This window comes from Caretta caretta, chromosome 3 (assembly GCF_965140235.1).
Source record: "Caretta caretta isolate rCarCar2 chromosome 3, rCarCar1.hap1, whole genome shotgun sequence".
NCBI lineage: Eukaryota > Metazoa > Chordata > Testudines > Cheloniidae > Caretta > Caretta caretta.
Window position 1 is genome coordinate 186,669,756 of NC_134208.1, and position 22,793 is coordinate 186,692,548.

The 22,793-nt window shown below is 46.5% G+C and overlaps 1 protein-coding gene across 9 annotated transcripts in view; it reads right to left on the bottom strand.

The window, feature by feature from the left end:
• The window catches only part of CCDC88A (coiled-coil domain containing 88A), a 366,404-nt gene that overhangs the window by 69,598 nt on the left and 274,013 nt on the right, over positions 1–22,793 (bottom strand). For all 9 annotated transcript variants that reach the window (XM_075127191.1, XM_048842828.2, XM_075127192.1 and 6 more), the window contains exons 17-19: positions 3,739–3,880; positions 1,800–1,976; positions 892–1,053 (exon numbers count right to left, since the gene is read on the bottom strand). In XM_075127191.1, coding sequence (XP_074983292.1) covers positions 892–1,053; positions 1,800–1,976; positions 3,739–3,880 — 481 coding nt within the window. The remainder of the gene's footprint in view (positions 1–891; positions 1,054–1,799; positions 1,977–3,738; positions 3,881–22,793) is intronic.

Sequence of the window (22,793 nt, forward strand, 5' to 3'; positions counted from 1 at the left end):
ATGGTTTCAATGTGAAACCAAATAGGAACTTTTCCTAGTTATTAAATTCCTTTTCCCTTCTGTTCAGATTCTTTTTCTTTCTGGGGGTCTGGAGGGATATTAGAACTGCAGTGGCCTTTCTAAGAATGGTAGCAATTTGTTCACAATATCTTGTTAATTGAGAGCTTTGTATGTACTCCCTAAAGCTGTTTGATCCTTGGAGCCCTAAAAAACATAAGATCCATTTGCAAGAGGAATTCATTTATTGGAGAAACTGTATTTGAAAACATAGGTAGCCTGAGAGGGATGGCAATTTAGCTTTGATTTCCTTAAGGTATCTTTGTGAATGTTAATTTTGTTTTCATAGCTCCCAGGACCAAAGCATATGGCTTTATTTTTTTCTGAGCAAATTACATTGCACTTATCTGAATTAAATCTCCTATTAATTTTGGCCCACTTCTCTACATTTTCATTCAGTGTGTTCACAATCTTTCCTCTTTTGGTATTATGTGTCAATTTACACTTCATTACTTCTAACTCATTTAAGAAAATATTAAAGAGTATCTCACCTAATATTAGTTCTCAGGGTGCTTTAACTGCTTACATCACCAGAAGTCAGAAGTTAAGAACGTAAAAGAAAGGGTGTGGAAGGAGGCTGACAAAGTACACTTAGTTCCTGTGCATAAATTCCAAGGGTTTTAAATATGATAAATGTATGATGTTAATATCTTGTTGTAGCAATTTATGACTGACTGTTATTAGTGCAAACTAGAAATGGTGCAAGGTGCTTTGATTTCCATGTCAACTGAAATTGTGATTGCTAGTGCCAAACAGTTTATAGCAAAGCTCTGACTTGAAAAAAATCTACCTTTATTTTGAATCGGATGATAAAAGCAAAATATAAAATGTAACCTGCAGGTTGGCATTCTGAGTTTGTAAGGTTGTATTTTGCTCCTGTAAAGAAACAGTCTGTCTCTGAAGTGATAGAATCTGAGCTTGTAGATTATTGTTCTGGGTCTCGAGTTGCTTTAGTTGAGTTTTCAGTGCTTGTTTCTCTGCCTGCAGGGTAGCATTCTTAAAAAAGAAAAAAAGGTTAAAGATAGAAGAATCATGCATATCAAGAGGACATTGTTTATATTTTAGGTTAGTTTACCTAAAAAGAAGATTATTTATTTTAAATACAAGTAAGACGAAGTTATGGGTTTCCATTAAAATCACAAGAGAGAAGCAATTGTGAGATACAGCTTCCACTGTTATTAATTTATCTGTTTTTTGCTTATGAATGTAGTGGCCACACTAACCTGAGATATTCATACAGGGATGGAGGGAGGGCACATTTTCAAAACTGGCCCCAAACTAGACGTTCAAATGGCGCTAGTACAATTACTGTCTTACACTCAAATCCCTGTTTGTATGTGACACCCATAGATGTGTCATTAGCAGCAGAGACTGAACCTTGAACCTCTGGTTCTAAAACTATAAGCCTCTGCTATTTGAGCTAAAAGATTCAGATCTGACAATGCAAAGACTGTAGGAGACCCATAAAGCGCTATGTGGTTCAACCCCTAGAGAAGGACAGAGTCATACTGTGTAAGTGTGGATTACACATTCACCCTGGCCATGGAAGTTCATCCTAAGTGTCAGGGGTCTATCCCGATTAAATCTCCACAGGGGCCATCACTTGTAATGTGACACTCCTGGGAGTAAAAGCATGAGCCTCTACTGGCTGAGCTAGAAAACCCACGTTTGTTAACTCACGTGTTTACTTTGGCCACCTCACTCTCACGTCACATTAAACAAGTAAAATTAAAACAACTTACATTTCTTTCTACTTCTATTAATCTATCTTTAACCTTCAATAGCTCTCTAGTAGTTTCCTGATTTTCCTTTTCCCATTTATTGACAGACTGGGTTTCTTCACCAGTTCTTGGAGGAGAATTCTGTACCATCCTTTCCTCCTCTTGTCTTTGCTTCAGGGCTTCATAGTTTTTTTTCACCTAAAATCAATTAAGACAATTACAAAAATTGAAAATATAACCTCCAAACTCTTTGTTTAACTATGTGTGAATGTAATTTGCACAGGACAAGAAACTCAATGAATATTTTCAATATTTATAATTGTGAATTTAACTGTGGGAGTTTACACATACTATATAAATATAAAACATGAAACTGCCAGAAGAGCGTGTTTGACATATGTATCTTTTGTGCACTCAATTGTACTTCAAATTAATTATACAAGTGTAAAAATCTAGATGGGTAAATTTCATAGATGACCATCCCATTCCAAATGTTTAAAGTTTTATCACTAAATTCTAGATTTCTTGGGAAGTGAGGATCCTTTGTACCCCAAATCAAGCCCTGAGTTCAACTGCATTTTTCTCTTTTACCCACAATCAAAGCTCTGTGACTTGGCCCATGATGTAACTCCTAGTTACAACCTGTCTTATCACTTATTTTAACTCTTATCTGCAAGACACAGTCCTGCCAACTCTGTGAGTTCAAAAATTATGATCCAAGCCAAAAGAAGTCATGAGATTGGCTTGAAAATCATGCTTTCTGTAAAAATATCAATATTCCTTTTTGGTTTGCTTTTGGGATTTCTTTTATAAAGTCTTAGAGATCACCCTCTGCTCTCCCTTGTGTATGGATTTTTGGATGAAAACACAGACAAAATGCAACAGAAATTGAGAGGGTCTCCCCTCTTCTTTTTCCTGACTGATGGAGGCAAAGGTTCTCTGAACTCTCCCCAATAAATGCACTTTCCCTTCCAGACAGTTTCTGGGTACTATTGTCAGGTCCCTATTCTGTTTCCCACCACCTCTCCATTGAGTACTTCTGGCCTTCCCCAATCATCATCCTCTGCCTCTCCACTGGGCATTGTATTGTTTTTGGCTCCCTTCTCTGGCATTTTCTCCTACCTCAATGAGCACTGCTTCCTGTCCTCTTCCCCACTATCACCTATATACACTATTTCAGCAGCAATGTGGAGAAAAATGCAAGCTGAAGATGGGTGGGAACAGGGATACCCCTCCTCAAAGTGACCCTCTTTAATCACCATCTTTCCTGTGGGAATTGGTCGTGTCTTGGAGTTGCCACTGGCTGGTGTCTCTAGTCTGACTCCTGCTGCTTTCCTTGCCTTGTTGGACTCTGCAGGATTCTGTACATGCACAAAAGTGCAGAGCAAGCAGCTGAGACACTGGACTAATCAGTAAGTCAAGGAAATGCAGCCTCTAGTTTCAATTGCAACAATTGTTCACCCATAATTCTTCAACTGTAAACCACTGTACATGACATTGAACAGAAAGTACTGTAAAAACTGTAGCTCTTGAGATAAATTCACAAGAATTAGCAATGCTGAAGACATAAAACTGTTGTCTTAAGGTCTAAACTCAGTAAATAATTTGTTTTTTAAACACTGTTCCTCACACACACCAAGTCTTGTCGAAAAATTCAAGACCTCCATCATGAATCACCATTCTAATATTTTTACTGAACAAAGATCTGAATTCTTATGTAACATGAGTTTTTGAAAATTTAGTGCTCAGAAAATTACAGACAAGCTTTCCTGTGTCTTGTAATATAGAATGCACTACTTCTGAAGCTTAAGTATTTTGAGAGAGAAGTGAATTATTTTGTCAAGTGCACTTAATTTTGTAAGAATGTCATTATAAACTGCAAATAAAATTGGAAAATAAGAATGGTGTTCAAGAATTTTATAATCTGAGGAAAAAAATGGTCATGTCATTTTTTCCTTACTGTTTTAAGTTCCTGGCGCAGCTGCTGGTTTAAATTTGTTGACTCTTCTAAACGAGCTTCCAAAGCCGCAATTTTTTCTTCTTTTATTTCTAGAGACTTCTTTAACGTAGACTCTAACTTTGACTCCAAAAGCTTGTACCTACTACTCAATGACATTTAAAAATATATATTTTTATTATCTCCTATTTCAAGAAAGAAAAAAAATTCTTTGAGACTTATTTTTTTTAAATGACATACATATTTTAAAATTCTGGGTGAATATAGTGCTATTGAAAAAAAATGGTTACTAACCTTCTGTAACTGTTGTTCTTTGAGATGGATTGCACATGTCCATTCCAATGTAGGTGTGTGTGTGGCCCAAGCCTAGTTGCCGGAAATTTTTCCCCTGTGGTAACTGCTGGGTCGGCTCTGGCACCCTCTGGTGTTGCACACTCATAGCACCAGTAGAAAGGGCTTGCCAACCCTGCACCCCCTCAGTTCCTTCTTTCCAGCTAACTACGTTAAGAGAGGAAGGAGGGTGGGTCTTGGAATAGACATGTGAAACACATCTCGAAGAACAACAGTTACGGAAGGTTAGTAACTGTTTTTTCTTTTTCGAGTGCTTGCACACGTCCATTCCAATGTAAGTGACTTGCAAGCAGTTGTATATGAGTGTAGTGTGGCGGCTGCCCCACTCCATAGGAAAAAGGGCTGGAACAGGCCAGAGAGGCTGCGCAGACCAGCCTCCAATCAGCAAAGGCCTGTGGAGAGACAATCAGGGCAAAGGAAGAGGCAGCCTATCAGGGCTGGGCTGGGCCCTAAATAAGGGCTGCCTAGCAAAGGAGAGGGCAGTCTCTCCCTGACTAGCAAGGGAGGAGGACTGGCTCCTGAGCTAAGGACGTAGCACCTTGGACAGAGCAGTGTTGGGCAGTCTCAGGGGAGCAGAGGAGAGCTCCATGCCAGGCTGCAGCCCCTGCTAAAAAAAGGTAGAGAAGGTGCACAGGGCCAAAGGGGGAGTGGCCCAGGGAAGATAGATGGACAAGAAGGGAGCGAAGGAGGGGAGAGAGAGGCTGCTGGTAAAGAGTCACTGGGTTGGGACCTAAAGTAGCGGATGGGCCTGGGTCCCCCCCTTCCCCTGCACCTGCCCACAGAGGAGTCTGGCCGAGACAGACTGCAACTTGCCCTGAGGTGAGGGGCTAGACTTTGGGGTTGTGCTTGGCCACTGAGGCAGGTGCAAGCCGAAGGACTGTTGTTACCCCCCACCCCCTGGAAGGGGGTGAGAATGGAGTAGTGGGCACTGCCAGAGGGCAATGTCCTGAAGCAGACACCGCCGAGCAGGGAGCAAGGCGATTCCCAAATCAGCAGAGCAGACAACAGGCGAGACACCACACGCAGAGAGTGCTCCGCAGCTGACAAGAGCTAATTCCTGGAGCAACCAGCCGGAGGTGCCAGTGGTGGTGAGTCATGACCCCGTTACAAGGAGAGAGGCTCAGAGTTCATGGACATGCTGACAGCCTGTTGGGTGATGGCTGTCACAGAGATCACGGATTACTTGACTTTAACAGGACTTCTTCGGTTGACTCAGCCTGCCGCAGTGGCGGGACTAGAGCAGCCGTCAGCTCCCATCCAAGAGCAGTGCTGGGGCCAGAGTAGTAGCTGGCGATCAGCCCACACTGCAGGAGCAGTAGCCCCTGGGGCTGGGGCTCAGCCATTGGTACAAGAGCAGCGGCCCCTGGGGCTGGAGCCACGATCCGGGCTCAGTCAGCCCCCCACCGCAGGAGCAGCAGCAAGGCCGGAGCAACGGCTGGTGGTCAGCCCCCAATGTGGCTCTCACTATTAGTCACCCTCCCCGGCTATTTTTACTAAAAGTCACGGACAGGTCGTGAGCTTACATGAATTTGTGTTTGTTGCTGGTTTTGCAGTCAGACCTATCCATGACTTTTACTAAAAATACCTGTGACAAAATCTTAATCTTAGTGATGGCATAGTGTGCTGAGAACGTATACACTGATGACCAGGTTGCCGCACTGCAGATGTCCTGAATAGGGATTTGCACTAGGAAAGTGGCTCAGCAGGCCTGTGATCTTGTGGAATGAGCAGTCAGGTTAGCTGGAGACGGAACTCCTACCTACTTACAACACATGCAAATGCATGATATGATCCAGGACGAGATTCTCTGAGTGGAGATAGGGAATCCCTTGATCCTCTCTGCTACCACTATGAACAGATGGGTAGATCTATGAAACAACATAGTCCATTCTATATAGAACATTAGGGCCCTTCTAACATCTAGAGAGTGTAGCTGTTGCTCCTCCCTATTCTCATGTGGTTTTGGGAAGAAAACTGGAAGGAACATTGCTTGACTGCAATGGAAGTGCGAAAACCCTTTTGGGAGAAAAGCAGGGAGTGGACACAATTGTACCTTATCCTTGAAGAAAACTGTGTATGGGGGTTCTGACGTGAGCCACACATCTCTGAAACCTTTCTGGCTGAAGTGATGGCCACTAAAAAGGCCACCTTCCAGCAGAGGTGAGTTAATGAGTATGTCACCAGCAGCTCAAGCAGGTGACCCAAGACCCATAAGCTTTGATAAGGCGAGTTTAGGTCTCAGGGAAGAATGGGATCTTTAACCTGAGGGTATAACCTCTCTAGGTCTTTAAGGAAATGGATAACTACCACATGAAAGAAGACAGACTGCCTGTTGACTGGGGGATGGGAGACTGATATCATGCAAGGTGGACCTTGACAGAAGAAATAGCCAAGCCTTGCTGTTTCAGATGCAACAGGTACTCCAATATAACTTGCAATGAAGAACTCAAGGGTAGAATTCCATGCTGGGAAAACCAGATGAAGAACTGCTTCCATTTTGCAAAGTAAGTAGCCCTGGTGGAGGGCTTCCCACTAACTAGCAGGACCTGATGAACCTGCTCCAAGCAAACCTGCTCTTCAGGATTCAGCCATGGAGCTTCCAGGCCATCAGATGAAGAGAGCTGAGGTTCGGATGGAGCAACCGACCATAGAATCATAGAATATCAGGGTTGGAAGGGACCTCAGGAGGTCATCTAGTCCAACCCCCTGCTCAAAGCAGGACCAATCCCCAATTAAATCATCCCAGCCAGGGCTTTGTTAAGCCTGACCTTAAAAACTTCTAAGGAAGGAGATTCTATCACCTCCCTAGGTAATGCATTCCAGTGTTTCACCACCCTCCTAGTGAAAAAGTTTTTCCTAATATCCAACCTAAACCTCCCCCACTGCAACTTGAGACCATTACTCCTTGTCCTGTCCTCTTCTACCACTGAGAATAGTCTAGAACCATCCTCTCTGGAACCACCTCTCAGGTAGTTGAAAGCAGCTATCAAATCCCCCCTCATTCTTCTCTTCTGCAGACTAAACAATCCCAGTTCCCTCAGCCTCTCCTCATAAGTCATGTGTTCCAGACCCCTAATCATTTTTGTTGCCCTTCGCTGGACTCTCTCCAATTTATCCACATCCTTCTTGTAGCGTGGGGCTCAAAACTGGACAAAGTACTCCAGATGAGGCCTCACCAATGTCGGATAGAGGGGAACGATCACGTCCCTCGATCTGCTCATTATGCCCCTACTTATACATCCCAAAATGCCATTGGCCTTCTTGGCAACAAGGGCACACTGCTGACTCATATCCAGCTTCTTGTCCACTGTCACCCCTAGGTCCTTTTCCGCAGAACTGCTGCCTAGCCATTCGGTCCCTAGTCTGTAGCTGTGCATTGGGTTCCTCTGTCCTAAGTGCAGGACCCTGCACTTATCCTTATTGAACCTCATCAGAGGTTCTTGGAGATCATGGTCCTTGGAGATCAGGTCTGGATATAAAGGAAACAGGAGCAGGGCCCTCCACTGAGAGGCCTAACAGGGTGGCGAACCAATGTTACCTGGGCATTGCTGGGGCTATGAGAATGACCTAGTCCTGCTTGATCTTCATCAGAACCTTGTGAACTAGTGGGATAGAAGGAAACACGTAATACAGGTGATCTGTCCACAGTAGCAAGAAAGCATCTGTGAGAGACCCTGGGCTGTGGCCTCACAGGGAACAGAACTGGTGGCATTTCCTGTTGATTTGGGTAGCAAACAGATCTCTCTGGGGAATCCCCCACTGTTGGAAAATGTCCCTTGTGATATCTGTCCAAAGGGACTACTTGTGGTGAATGGAGAAAGACCGGCTAAGGTGAAATGCCAGTTGGTTCTGCACTCCCAGGAGGGAGAAGCCTTGAGATGGATTGAATGTGCTATGCAGAACTCCCACAGATTAACTGCTTCCTGGGACAGCAGGAAAGAACGTGCCCCACCCAGTCTCTTGATGTAAAACATGGCAGTCATATTGTCCCGGACAGCCATTATGTCTTTGTTCACAATGTGAGACAGGAAGGATAATGAGAGAGCGTTCTTCTGGAGACTAAAGGCCTTGAGTCCTGAGAGGCGCTAAGTGGGCTCCCCAGCCCAGCACCAATGTGTCCAAAACCACCGACATTGAAGGTTGGGGCCGCGAAAAGGGTACTCTCTCACAAATCGTGTGATGGTCCAGCCACTAATCCTGGGAAATGAGGACCTGAAGATGTATGGAGAGAATCGAGTCCAGATGGTGACAGATGGGTGAGAACACTGTGGCCAGCCACGCCTGAAGAGGTCTGACGCGTAGCCTCACATGTTGCATGAGGCCCAGGAGTCTCAGACAGCTCCACACTGTTGTAAGTGGGTGGGCCTTGAGGGACCTTATCAGGATTGTGATCGCATGAAATGAGTCTCCTGGGAGGAAGGCTCTGGCCTGAGTGGAACTGAGTACTGCTCCAATGAACTGTATCCTCTGCACTGGGACGAGGATAAACTTTTGCATGTTTATTAGCAGGTCTAATGCCTGGAAAGTTGACTGGATGAGGTGGATTCTACATTCCACCTGAGCCCTGGACTGGCCTTTGACTAACCAGTTGTTGAGATATGGGAAGACGTGCACTCCCTGTCTCCTCAGGAAGGCCGTTACCACCGCCATGCCTTTGGTGAAGACATGCGCATGGTTACCATCGAGACCAATCCCTAGGATCCAGACAGGGAATGATGGAGGCCAGAGAGATCATGCAGAACTTTAGATTCTTGAGGTAGTTGTTGAGGCGGTGCAGGTTTATAGTAGGTCTGAGACCACCCTTGGCTTTCAGAATTAGGAAATAATGGGAGTAGAACCCCCCCTTTCCTCTCAAGTTTTGCTGAACCTCTTCCACAGCTCCCATCCAAAGGAGGGATTGGACTTCTTGGACCAAGAATTGCTCATGAGAAGGGTCCCTGAAGAGGGATGGGGAGGGGAATGGGAAGGGTGGGTAGAAAGAAACTGGAGAGTGTATTCTACTTCCACCATGCTCAGCACCCAGAGGTCCGAGTGATAGGGGCCCAGGCATTGATAAATTGGGACAGGGGTTCCAAAAACAGAGGGACAACTGGATTCAATATAACAGGGAGTGGGATGGCAACCTCGAGCATCCCATCAAAAGGAGAGCTTCAAGCTCCCTGAGTGCCTGGGAGCAGCACGTCAGCCCCGAGGCGGAAGCTGGTGGAGGAGGCCTACGCTCAAACCTCCTGCTCCTTCTCCTCTACGGGTCTTGACAGGCCAGTGGGGCAAAGCATTGGTCTGCTCAGAGAAGAGCGAGGATCCTTCAAAGGGGAGATCCTGGAGGGCTTGCTGGACGTCTTGAGGAAGACTGGAAAACTGTAACCAAGAGCTCCTTTGCATGGTTACCATCGAGACCATGGATCTGGCCACGGAATCAGTTGCATTCAGGGCTGCCTGCAAGGAGGCCCTCGCTATGGTTTTCCCTTTGTTAACCAGCGAGGAGAACACCTGGCTAGCTTCTTAAGGGAACAGATCTTTAAACTTGTGTATGACACCCCACATATTAAAGTCATAGTGACCCAGCAGTGCCTGCTGGTTTGCTATTTTCAGTTGCATCCCTCCAGTAAAGTAGATCTTTCTGACAAATAAGTCCAACTTTTTGGAGTCTTTTGTCTTAGACAGTGCCTCCAATTGCCCTTGGTGATCTCTTTAATTGGTGGACGATACTACAGGGGACCGTGGAGGGGGATACAAGTATAAGAACTTGCAAATTTGGACTCGCAAATAATATTTCTGCTTCCTATGTTTTGACATAGGGGGAAGGGAAGCAGTGGGTCTGCCACAGAACTGTAACAAGGTCCATGATAGCCTCATTGAGTGGCAGGGCCACCCTTGAGGGGCCCTCCGCTGTCAAGATGTCCAGCAGGCTATAAGAGGACTCTGTGACCACCTCTACCTGGATGTCCAAATTCAAGGCCACCTGCTTTAACAAATCCTGGAGAGCCTTGTGGTCATCTTGGGGAGAAGACACGCCAGCTGCCAATACTGTCTCATTCAGGGAGGAGGAGGAGGAAGCCAGCATTGGTTGAGGACCCTCCACCCCTTCTTCCATATTGTCTGGAACTCGCGGGCCCTCTTCTTGAAGCTCGGTACTGGAGTCCAGATGGGGAGTCTCCCATCGAGGCATTGGTGGTGCTCTATGGAAGCCACCAAATAGGAGTGCCTTGAGAAAGGACCCTGTGCGGGGGGACGGGACGGACGGGGACCTGTATGGGTTCCAAAAGGGCCATTGCATTGGCACTGGCACCGAAGAATGAGAGGGGCAAGCACTCGGTGGTACCCCTGTGTTTGGTATGGTGGGGTAGAAGTGCCTTGGGGAGTAGCGTGGGTGGCTGCGAGGGTGAGAGGAGTGTGACCCCACTTCTGACTCTGAAGACATAGGGTCTGGGCAAGGTGACCAGGGAGCTGTGGACCCCATTGTTGCCGGAGATCAGTGCTGTGATGGTGAAGTCTGCGCTGGTCCTGATACTGGGAAGAGGCTGGAAGATGGTTCCCTGTCTGACTGTACCGGTGGTGCCAACTCCTGCACTGCTGGAGATATAGGCACTGGCAACAAGAACAGGTCCCTGGCTGCTGTGAACGCCTCCAGAGTTGACGGCCTCGTAAACATACTGGTACTACACTGCCTGCCTGAAGATGGAACCTCTGGAGCCAGAGTCAGCAGGGCCAGCTGTTGCGGTGCCGAGGTAGAAGAGTGGCCTGACACAGTTCTCACTCTATCCCAGTCCCCATGCCTGGCCGACTTCAGTGACAGGGATTGAACCCTCTCAGCCAGCTGCCTCTTGTGCTTCTTTTTAGGAAACAGGGATGGGGAATGGTGCCAAGATTCTCGCACAGTGGTAGGAGCACTCCGCATGAACACCGAGTTACTCAGTGCCAAGTCCAAGCAACTTGGTTCCGAAGTGGATCTCAGAGCTGCCTCCATAAGAAGGAACATTCAATCTCGCCTCTCGATCCTTTTTCTGTGAAAGGTTTGAAGTCTTTACAGATCTGGCACTGGTCCTTTCAGTCAATCTCTGCCAAGCACTTGAGACATCTCAACTGCTGGTTTCTCAAGGGCTTTGACTTGCCACAGGAGGCACAGGGCTTGAAGCCTGGTGACTGAGGCATGCCCCATGACCAGGGAGTGGATGAACTTCGCCAACTGAAGGAGAAAAGGTCTGCCCTTATAGACTAAAACTGACTAACTATAACTATTTTAACTACATACACCACAAAAAACAGTGAAAACCACTGGGAAAGTTTGCCGAAGCAAAGAGAGCAGTTCCAGAGATCATCATGGGTGGTAAGAAGGGACTGAGGAGGTGCAGGGTCAGCAGGGTCCTTTAGAGTGGCACTATGAGTGCATGGCACTGGAGGGCGACAGAGCTGACCCAACAGATACCACTAGAGGAAAAATTTCTGGCGACTGTGCTCAAGGCATGCACATGCCTACACTGGAATAAACATGTTCAAGCACTCGAAGGTGTTGGACTGACGCCCTAGTAGTGGCAATGTAAGCTTCCCTGACTCCCTGCCAACATGCTTCACTGGTGTCTTGGCAGGACCATGTGTAGGAGTGAATATAGTTCAGTATCCATGCCCATTCAATCCTAGGAACCTTTGATTAAATTGCAGAGAAAAGTACAGTACCATTTGACATGGATTGGATTTGACCCAACATTAATGATGAAAGTCTCATCATCCTATTACCAAAACTCAAGCCCTCCAATACTTTCTTTAGATATTTTTTAAGGGATAGTTGTCAAAGTTGTCACATCTTGAAAAATTTTACCCTCCATCACCCTTTTAAAATATATTCCTTGATACAGAAAAAGCTACCATATCTACAAAATCAACAGCAACACACAAACTAAAGATGCAGGTTTTGGTTGGACCATTAGTGGGCATGTGAGAAGAGCACTCTTTCTTTTGGCTCCATTTCAATCAGCGAAGCACAGAACTGAACTTGATTAGACTCCTGTGCTCTGAAGTATGTAGAGAACAAGATTCGCATCAGTTTCTATTTCCTGCTTGCTCACAAACCAGAGGCACAAAGGAGGAGGAGGAATAGAGTATTGTGCACGTGCATGCTTATTTCATGTACATGTTCACATGTGAATTGCTCACCCAGCTCAGCTCCTGATATTTATAGCCCTTGTTTGGGAGGATTTTACTATATTATAGAGCATGAAAACAAAACACCCGCCACCCCGCATATATTTAGGGGTAAGTGGTCATATTTAAAATATTTAGGTTTGTAACACAATCTCTTGGGATTGTCAGTGACGGATAATCTTAAAGAACTGTTGTCTATTTCAGAAAAACTTAAGTCACAGTCATTAATTTTTTTTAAAAATAGCTTAATCATTTTACTTATTCCCTCATTAGTATATGCTCATTTTTTTATTATTTTTATGTTAGCCATTTCCACTTTCTCCAAGTGTAAGGCAAAATTGAACATGTTAGCAACTTGATTTCAGAAAAAACATATTAGGCTTATTAAATGGAACACACTATCTGTGATTCTTGAAGCCACAGCTACATCCGGACAGGAATTGAAGCAGAGGACCAAGAATAAAAGGATTTAAAAGAGGAGGCAGTGGATTTTAAAGAGTCACCATCATATGAGGGGGAGATTACCCCAGAATTTCAGAGTTTACCTATTTGAGAGCCCATATAAACATCAAATTGCAAATAAAAAAATCTTCCATCTGTAACTGAGAACTAGACTAGACTATACAAAGAAGTGAAAAAGAAAAAGACTAGCAGAGACCGCACATCCAACATTTTTGGAAAATGTAGGGGACAATTTCCTGGTGCAAGTGCTGGAGGAACCAACTAGGAGCAGAGCTCTTCTTGACCTGCTGCTCACAAACCAGGAAGAATTAGTTGGGGAAGCAAAAGTGGATGGGAATCTAGGAGGCAGTGACCATGAAATGGTCGAGTTCAGGATCCTAACACAGGAAGAAAAGAGAGCAGCAGAATACGGATCCTGGACTTCAGAAAAGCAGACTTTGACTCCCTCAGACAACTGATGGGCAAGATCCCCTGGGAGAATAACATGAGGGGGAAAGGAGTCCAGGAGAGCTGGCTGTATTTTAAAGAATCCTTATTGAGGTTACAGGGACAAACCATCCCGATGTGTAGAAAGAATAGTAAATATGGCAGGCGACCAGCTTAGCTTAACAGTGAAATCCTTGCTGCTCTTCAATACAAAAAAGAAGCTTACAAAGAGTGGAAGATTGGACAAATGACCAGCGATGAGTATAAAAATATTGCTTGGGCTTGCAGGAGTGAAATCAGGAAGGCCAAATCACACTTGGAGTTGCAGCTAGCAAGAGATGTTAAGAGTAACAAGAAGGGTTTCTTCAGGTATGTTAGCAACAAGAAGAAAGTCAAGGAAAGCGTGGGCCCCTTACTGAATGAGGGAGGCAACCTAGTGACAGAGGATGTGGAAAAAGCTAATGTACTCAATGCTTTTTTTGCCTCTGTCTTCACGAACAAGGTCAGCTCCCAGACTACTGCACTGAGCAGCACAGCATGGGGAGAAGGTGACCAGCTCTCTGTGGAGAAAGAAGTGGTTTGGGACTATTTAGAAAAGCTGGACGAGCACAAGTCCATGGGGCTGGATGCGCTGCATCCGAGAGTGCTTAAGGAGTTGGCGGATGTGATTGCAGAGCCATTGGCCATTATCTTTGAAAACTCATGGCGATCGGGGGAGGTCCCAGATGACTAGAAAAAGGCTAATATAGTGCCCATCTTTAAAAAAGGGAAAGAAGAGGATCCTGGAAACTACAGGCCAGTCAGCCTCACCTCAGTCCCTGGAAAAATCATGGAGCAGGTTCTGAAGGAAGCAATTCTGAAGCACTTAGAGGAGAGGAACGTGATCAGGAACAGTCAGCATGGATTCACCAAGGACAAGTCATGCCTGACTAATCTAATTGCCTTCTATGACGAGATAACTGGTTCTGTGGATGAAGGGAAAGCAGTGGACGTGTTGTTCCTTGACTTTAGCAAAGCTTTTGACATGGTCTCCCACAGTATTCTTTCCAGCAAGTTAAAGAAGTATGGGCTGGATGAATGGACTATAAGGTGGATAGAAAGCTGCCTGGATTGTCGGGCTCAACGGGTAGTGATCAATGGCTCCATGTCTAGTTGGCAGCCAGTGTCAAGTGGAGTGCCCCAGGGGTCGGTCCTGGGGCTGGTTTTGTTCAATATCTTCATAAATGATCTGGAGGATGGTGTAGATTGCACTCTCAGCAAGTTTGCAGATGACACTAAACTGGGAGGAGTGGTAGATACGCTGGAGGGTAGGGATAGGATACAGAGGGCCCTAGACAAATTGGAGGATTGGGCCAAAAGAAATCTGATGAGTTTCAACAAGGACAAGTGCAGAGTCCTGCACTTAGGACGGAAGACTCCAATGCACCGCTACAGACTAGGGACCGAATGGCTAGGCAGCAGTTCTGCAGAAAAGGACCTAGAGGTTACAGTGGACGAGAAGTTGGATATGAGTCAACAGTGTGCCCTTGTTGCCAAGAAGGCCAATGGCATTTTGGGATGTATAAGTAGGGGCATTGCAAGCAGATCGAGGGACGTGATCGTTCCCCTCCATTCAACATTGGTGAGGCCTCATCTGGAGTTCTGTGTCCAGTTTTGGGCCCCACACTACACGAAGGATGTGGAAAAATTGGAAAGAGTCCAGCGGAGGGCAACAAAAATGATTAGGGGACTGGAACACATGACTTATGAGGAGAGGCTGAGGGAACTGGGGATGTTTAGCCTGCAGAAGAGAAGAATGAGGGGGGATTTGATAGCTGCTTTCAAGTACCTGAAAGGGGGGTCCAAAGAGGATGGCTCTAGACTGTTCTCTGTGGTAGCAGATGACAGAACAAGGAGTAATGGTCTCAAGTTGCAGTGGGGGAGGTTTAGATTGGATATTAGGAAAAACCTGTTCACTATGAGGGTGGTGAAACACTGGAATGCGTTACCTAGGGAGGTGGTGGGATCTCCTTATAGAATCATAGAATCATAGAATATAAGGGTTGGAAGGGACCCCAGAAGGTCATCTAGTCCAACCCCCTGCTCAAAGCAGGACCAATTCCCAGTTAAATCATCCCAGCCAGGGCTTTGTCAAGCCTGACCTTAAAAACCTCTAAGGAAGGAGATTCTACCACCTCCCTAGGTAACGCATTCCAGTGTTTCATCCTCTTTGGAACCCCCTTTCAGGTAGTTGAAAACAGCTATCAAATCCCCCCTCATTCTTCTCTTCTGCAGGCTAAACAATCCCAGCTCCCTCAGCCTCTCCTCATAACTCATGTGTTCCAGACCCCTAAACATTTTTGTTGCCCTTCGCTGGACTCTCTCCAATTTATCCACATCCTTCTTGAAGTGTGGGGCCCAAAACTGGACACAGTACTCCAGATGAGGCCTCACCAATGTCGAATAGAGGGGAACGATCACGTCCCTCGATCTGCTCGCTATGCCCCTACTTATACATCCCAAAATGCCATTGGCCTTCTTGGCAACAAGGGCACACTGCTGACTCATATCCAGCTTCTCGTCCACTGTCACCCCTAGGTCCTTTTCCGCAGAACTGCTGCCTAGCCATTCGGTCCCTAGTCTGTAGCTGTGCATTGGGTTCTTCCGTCCTAAGTGCAGGACCCTGCACTTATCCTTATTGAACCTCATCAGATTTCTTTTGGCCCAATCCTCCAATTTGTCTAGGTCCTTCTGTATCCTATCCCTCCCCTCCAGCGTATCTACCACTCCTCCCAGTTTAGTATCATCCGCAAATTTGCTGAGAGTGCAATCCACACCATCCTCCAGATCATTTATGAAGATATTGAACAAAACCAGCCCCAGGACCGACCCTTGGGGCACTCCACTTGATACCGGCTGCCAACTAGACATGGAGCCATTGATCACTACCCGTTGAGCCCGACAATCTAGCCAGCTTTCTACCCACCTTGTAGTGCATTCATCCTTCCCTAGAAGTTTTTAAGGTCAGGCTTGACAAAGCCCTGGCTGGGATGATTTAGTCAGGGATCGGTCCTGCTTTGAGCAGAGGGTTGGACTAGATGACCTCCTGAGGTCCTTTCCAACCCTGATATTCTATGATTCTATGAACCTCCATGGATTAGGAGGCTGCACATGCGAAGACATCTTCTAACCTAATTTGAGACTTCAGTGTCAGATTGGGGTGGAAGAACCATGAATCCACTTTGTCTAAAGATAAAAATCCAACCCTAAGTGCTTGAAAGTGCAAAGAAACAAACGGAAAAATCTTTAATGTCATCATTATCAGGCTATGTGAGATTAGGCCCAGTCAGAGGAAAGATTTTAAGATACTGCTAACAATGCTCAGTACAAAAAATGCCAATCCCACCCTCCATCCCAAGAAATAAGAAAGATTAGATATATCTGGAATATTTTCTATCTCCATGACCAAAAAATGGGGAGCCAGACAAGGAATACTTTGCAATAGAAAACAGCCCTGTGGATAAAGACTATTACTATCCCCATCATTAGAGGTTTTTAAGAACAGTGCAAAAGGCTGGACTTGATGAATTCTCAAGGTCCCTTCCAGCCCTACATTTCTATGATTTTATATGAGTGATTGTTTACTTTAAGCAGTGAAGGCTGAACTACAGGAATACAAATGGTGACCTTCTGGCCTACCAGAAATCAATCCAGATACCTTCTAGGTGAAAGTAAGGGGTGAGAATAATGGATCCAAAGACATGACAATTTTAGAAGTTATTATCCCAAATGAACTAATCCATTTCTTGAGTAAAACAAACATTCATCATCCGCAGTCCTCCAACTTAGTCTGGAGCCATTGTGTCTGCAATGGCATCTTGAAAAAGATAGTGATATCAGCTAGGACAGCATCCATGATATGTGTTGCCCTGAAAGAACATTTATTTTGAACAGCAACACCTATAATTGTCCAACTAATCTTGGAAGCAAGGGGAGCAATGAAGAGGTCGGGAGAGGAGTCAGCAATATATTCAGTGTCATCAATGGATCGTGGACCCAGGAATTGACAAAACATGGAAAAAAGCTATTAGTTACTCCCTAAGGACAAGTAATTTCTCATTTTCCTCCTGGACTCACGTCTATAGCTCCAATAAAATCACTTAAAATGGGAGGGAAATCATCTAAACTAGATGCTCCAGGGAGAAGGGAGAAATCTTTATGTAGTGATACCCTTGGCCAGGTCACCTGCTGGGACTGAACCTATGATATCTGGATCTAAAAGCAGACACCCTAGAAGAAGGCGACTGATGAGGAAATCGATCTTGTAGAGTGTATGTGGAGTGCGGATGGAGATGCTAAACTGTGAATCTAGTGACAGAGTGTGATACAGTTCGAGACTTATTTAGAAAGTCTCTAAGCTGAAACTGCTGTGCTTTTAGACCTATCTACAATGGAAAGGAAGAGCCTAGGAGATTTCCTAAAAGCCTTTGTCTTGTCCAAATAGAAAGCCAAGGCTCTCCTTACATCAAGAGTATGTAGAACAGCTTCCCTATTATTCTGGTGTGGTTTGGGGTAAAAGGTTGGGATGTAAATGAATTGATTCATGTGAAATGGGGAAGTCACTTTGGTGGTGAACCTTAGGTGTGGTCTGAGTGTGACTTTGTCAGGAAAGTACACTGAAAAGGGAGAATGCACCATCAGGGCTGTTGTCTCCCCTATCCTCCTTGCTGAGCTAATAGCAATCAGAAATGCCATCTTCATTGAAAGGTGAGTTAGTGAACAAGTGGCCACAGGTTTCAAAGGGCTGTCTCGTCAGTCCTTTAAATACTAAATTCAGGTCCCATTGTGGGTAGAATGTCTGGGTTGGGGACAGAGGTTCGCTATGCTTTTAAGGAACCTCTTCATAGTTGGGTGCAAGAAAACTGAGTACCGTTCTATTTGTTGGTGAAAAGTTACTATTGTCGCTAAGTGTACCTTTAGTGAACTAACAGAGTCTCCTGATTTCTTAAGAGACAGTAAATAGTCTAAGACTATTGGTAGAGTGGCAGTATTTGGGGTAATTCTTCTGGAATGGCATCACATCTGAAACCTCGTCCACTTTTGTAGGTAAATATGATGGGAAGTCACTTTCCTACTGTGAAGTAACACTTTCTGTATCTCCGCAGAGCAGGATGTTTCTATGTGGTGGAACCATGAAAGTGCCAAGCTTTGAGCCAGAAAATCCACAGGTTGGGATGGAGAGAGCGTCCATCATTCTGCGAGAGGTGGTAAGGAGTGGGTTGAAGAATCATCTATGGACACAGTGCCAGTTGTAACAGGTGAGGATATCATATCCTTCTCGGTCAGGTGGGAGTGATCAGTATGACGTTTGCTCTCTTTTTATTTTCAACAGGACTTTCAGCAACAGAGGGAATGAGGGAAAGGCATAAAGAAGACCCTTGTCCCATGAGAAGAGGAGTGCATCCCCCATGAAGTGCTGGCTGATGCCTGTTCTGGACCAGTACTGTGGATATTTCTTTTTCTGTTAAGTGGCGGCGAACAAGTCTATTATTGGTATCCCCCATCATCGGAATATGTTGTGGAGTGTCACCCAATCTATTTCCCATTCATGGTCATGTGGGAATTGGCAGTTAAAACTATCCACTGTTGTGTTGTGCACTCCTGGTTGGTACGCCTCTGCACCAGTTTCATAGCTTTAGTGCTTCATCACAAAGGGAGGGTGATCTGGTACCTCCTTGACAATTTATGTAGTACATGGACGCTATATTATCCGTCATGACCTTTGTGTGTGTGCCTCTGATCAGAAGGTAGTGAGCACCTGCGTTCCTGACCACTCTGAGTTCAAGGAGGTTGATGTGAAGACACACCTTGGAGGGTGACCATTTGCCCTGTACAGTGAGGTCGTTGAGATGTGCGCCCCATCTTATGAGTGATGTGTCAGTGGTGAGAAGTAGTAATGAGGGAGTCTGTGCAAACGGGATTCCCGTGCAGACGTTTGCTGCACCAATTCAAGGATTGTTTGATCTTGGTGGGCAGAGATAGTGCTTTGTCTAGGTTGTCTTTGTTTGGTCTGTAAACCAAGCTAAACCATGACTGGAGGCATCTCATGTGAAGTCTGGCATGAGCTATCACAAATGTGCCTGCAGCCATGTGCCCCAGAAGAAGGCGGCAGTGTCTGGTTGATATTTAAGGGCTGGTTTGCACTGTCTATAGGCATGGAGAGACAGAGGAATCTGTGTTCTGGAAGGAGCACGCTCACTCGGGCAGAGTGGAGATTGGCTCCTATGAATTCTAGTCTCTGTACCAGTTAATGTCGACTTTTTTATGTTGATTTGTAGACCCAGACTTCTGAGTAAATCCAAAATCGTATCGGTAACTCATTCAGCTTCAGCGAAGGATGGTGTCCTGAGGAGACAATCATCCAGGTAAAGGTAGATCACAATGGCCTGGGAACGTAAGTAGGCTGCCATTACAGAGAGGACCTTAGAGAATACTCTGGGGGCCAATGAGAGGCCAAAAGGGAGTACTTCATACTTGTAATGCTCTTGGCCTAATGTGATTGTAAGGTATTGGTGAATCACTGAGGTGAATCACAGTATGTCTGAAATATGGAAAAGACAGTTACCTGTTTCGTAACTGGTGTTCTTCAAGATGTGTTGCTCATGTCCATTCCATTGAAAGTGTGTGTGCTCGCCACATGCAGTGGTGCCGGAAGTTTTTCCCTCAGCGATATCCATAGGAGACCGGCTCTGGCGCCCTCTGGAGTGGCGCCTATATGGCACAGTATAAGGGGCACTGCTGGCTTCCTCCACCCTCAGTTCCTTCTTGCGGGAAACTCTGATAGTGGGGAAGGAGGGCGGGTCATAAAATGGACATGAGCAACATCTCGAAGAACACCAGTTACGAAACAGGTAATTGTCTTTTTTTCTTCGATTGCTTGCTCATGTCCATTCCATTGTAGGTGACTCCCAAGCAGTGCCACCGGACATGGGTAGGAGTTCATGGACGTGTCAACTGGAACACAGCTCTGCTGAATCCGGCATCATCCCTGGCCTGCTGGGTGATGGCATAATGCGTCGTGAACATGTGTACCAATGACCACGTGGCAGCTCTGCAGATGTCCTGGATGGGGACGTATGCTAGGAAGGCCGCCAAGGACGCTTGTGCCCTGGTCGAGTGGGCCTTTAGTATAGGTGGCGGCTCGGACTGTGCCAACTCATAACAGGTCCGGATACATGAGGTGATCTGGTTAGAAATCCTCTGCGAGGACACCAGTAGGCCTTTCATCCTGTCCATGGTCATGATAAAAAGTTGGGTCGACTTGCAGAAGGCCTTGGTACGCTCCAGGTAAAAGGCTAGGGCGCGATGGACATCCAAGGTGTGCCGCCGCCTCTTCTCCGCAGTTGAGTGCGGCTTTGGACAGAGAATCTGGAGAAAGATATCCTGTTAAAATGGAAGTGAGATACCACCATGAGCAGGAATGCAGGATGGGTTTGCAGCTGGACCTTGTCCTTGTAGAAAACCGTGTAACGGGGCTCTGAAGTGAGGGCTTTAATCTCGGAAACTCGTCTCACCGAGGTAATGGCTACAAGGAAAGCTACCTTCCATGACAGATGCGAAAGGGAGCAGGAGGCCAGTGGCTCAAAGAGAGGCCCCATGAGCCTCGAGAGGACAAGGTTGAGGTCCCATTGTGGAATCGGGTCCAGGACTGGTGGGAAGAGCTGCTTTTCAGGAACCAGATGGACATGTCATGCGAGAACACCTATTTGTCCTGAACCTGCTGGTGGAAAGCCAACATGGCTGCCAAGTGCACCTTTATGGCAGAAAGCGTGAGTCCTTGTTGCTTAAGGTAGAACAGGTAATTGAGGATGGACTGCACAGAGGACTGTCGGGGAGATGCCACGCTCCTCCACCCAGCAGGAGAATTGCTTCCACTTTGCCAGGTAAGTTGCTCTGGTGGAGGGCTTTCTGCTTTCCAAGAGTACCTGCTGTACCTGGCTGGAGCAGGATCTTTCCTCTGGATTCAGCCACCAAGCCGTGAAGTGGAGGGAGGGAAGGTTCGGATGCAGAAGCCATCCATGGTCTTACGAGAGGAGATCCGGATGGCTGGGCAGTGGCAATGGGGGTGCCACGGCTAGGTTCATAAGTGTGCCGAACCAATGCTTGCGAGGCCACACAGGGCATCCATGATTACCCTTGCCTTGTCTCTTTTGACTTTTGCTAGGACTCTGCTGACCAGCAAAATCAGCAGGAATGCATACATCAGATCCCCCTCCCATGACAGAAGGAAAGCATCTGAAAGGGAGTCCCTGCCTAGGCCTTGGAGAGAGCGGAAGTGCTGGCACTTCCTGTTCTGCCCGGTGGCAAACAGGTCCACTTGGGGAGCACCCCACCTTCAGAAGAGCACCTGGACAACCTCCGGGTGGAGGGACCACTCGTGGGGAGAGAAGAAGAACCTGCTGAGGCGATCCGCCAGTGCATTTCAGATGCCGGGGAGGTGTGATGTCTCTAGGTGGATGTCGTGCTGGATGCAAAAGTCCCACAAACAAAGTGCTTCCTGACAGATGGCCGAGGAGTGAGCTCCCCCTTGCCTGTTGGTGTAGAACATCGAGGCTGTATTGTCCGTGAGTATATATGCACTTTGAGTGGAAAGGTGTGGCAGGAAGACTCCGTAGGCTAGGTGAACTGTCCTGAGCTCCCTTACGTTTACGTGCAATGTCAGCTCCTCTGGGGATCATGTCCCTTGGGTCCGCAAGGTGCCGAGATGCGCTCCCCAGGTAAGGTCGGAAGCATCCGATATCAGAGATACCGAGGGTTGGGACTCTCAAATGGAACTCCTTCCAGGACCACCCTAATCGGTCCACCACTGCAGGGAGCTAAGTACCTTTGGTGGAATCATGACTATCTTGTCCAGATGGTCACTGGGCAGGGTGTAGATTGTTGACAACCACTGTTGGAAGGGTCGCAGCCTGAGCCTCGCATGAGGGACAACGTAAGTGCATGCCGCTATGGCCCAGCAGCTTGAGGCAGACCCGGGCTATGGTGAGGGGATACATAGAGATGCTGGGAATGAGACTCGCCATCGTCTCGAATCTGTCCTGCGGCAGAAATGCTCTGGCACAGATGGAGTTGAGGACTGCTCCGATGAATTCTATGTACTGGGACTAAAGTTGATTTTTCCTCGTTTATCAACAGGCCCAGAGCACAGTACAGGAGCTCCAGCACTGAGATGTTGTGTTGGACCTGAGACCTAGATGAGACCCTTGATGAGCCAGTCGTCGAGGTACGGGTAAAACTGGATACCTTGCTGCCTAAGAAAGGCCGCCACCACCGCCATGCATTTGGCAAACACCCTCGGAGCTGTAGACAGTCCGAATGGGAGCACCGTGAACTGGCAGTGAGCGTGACCCACTGTGAAGAGCGGGAATCGTCTGTGTCCCTGGAATATTGATATATGGAAGTATGTGTCCTTCAAACTCAGGCTGGCATACGAGTCTCCCGGATCCAGGGAGGGAATGATGGAGGCTAGGGAGACCAGGCAGAATTTCAACTTCTTGAGATATTTGTTGAGGTCTCACAGGTCCAGAATGGGTCTTAGACCTCCTTTGGCTTTGGGGATTAGAAAGTACTGGGAATAGAATCCCTTGCCCCTGTACTCCTGAGGGACTTCTTCCACGGCCCCCAGCTGCAGAAGGCCCTGA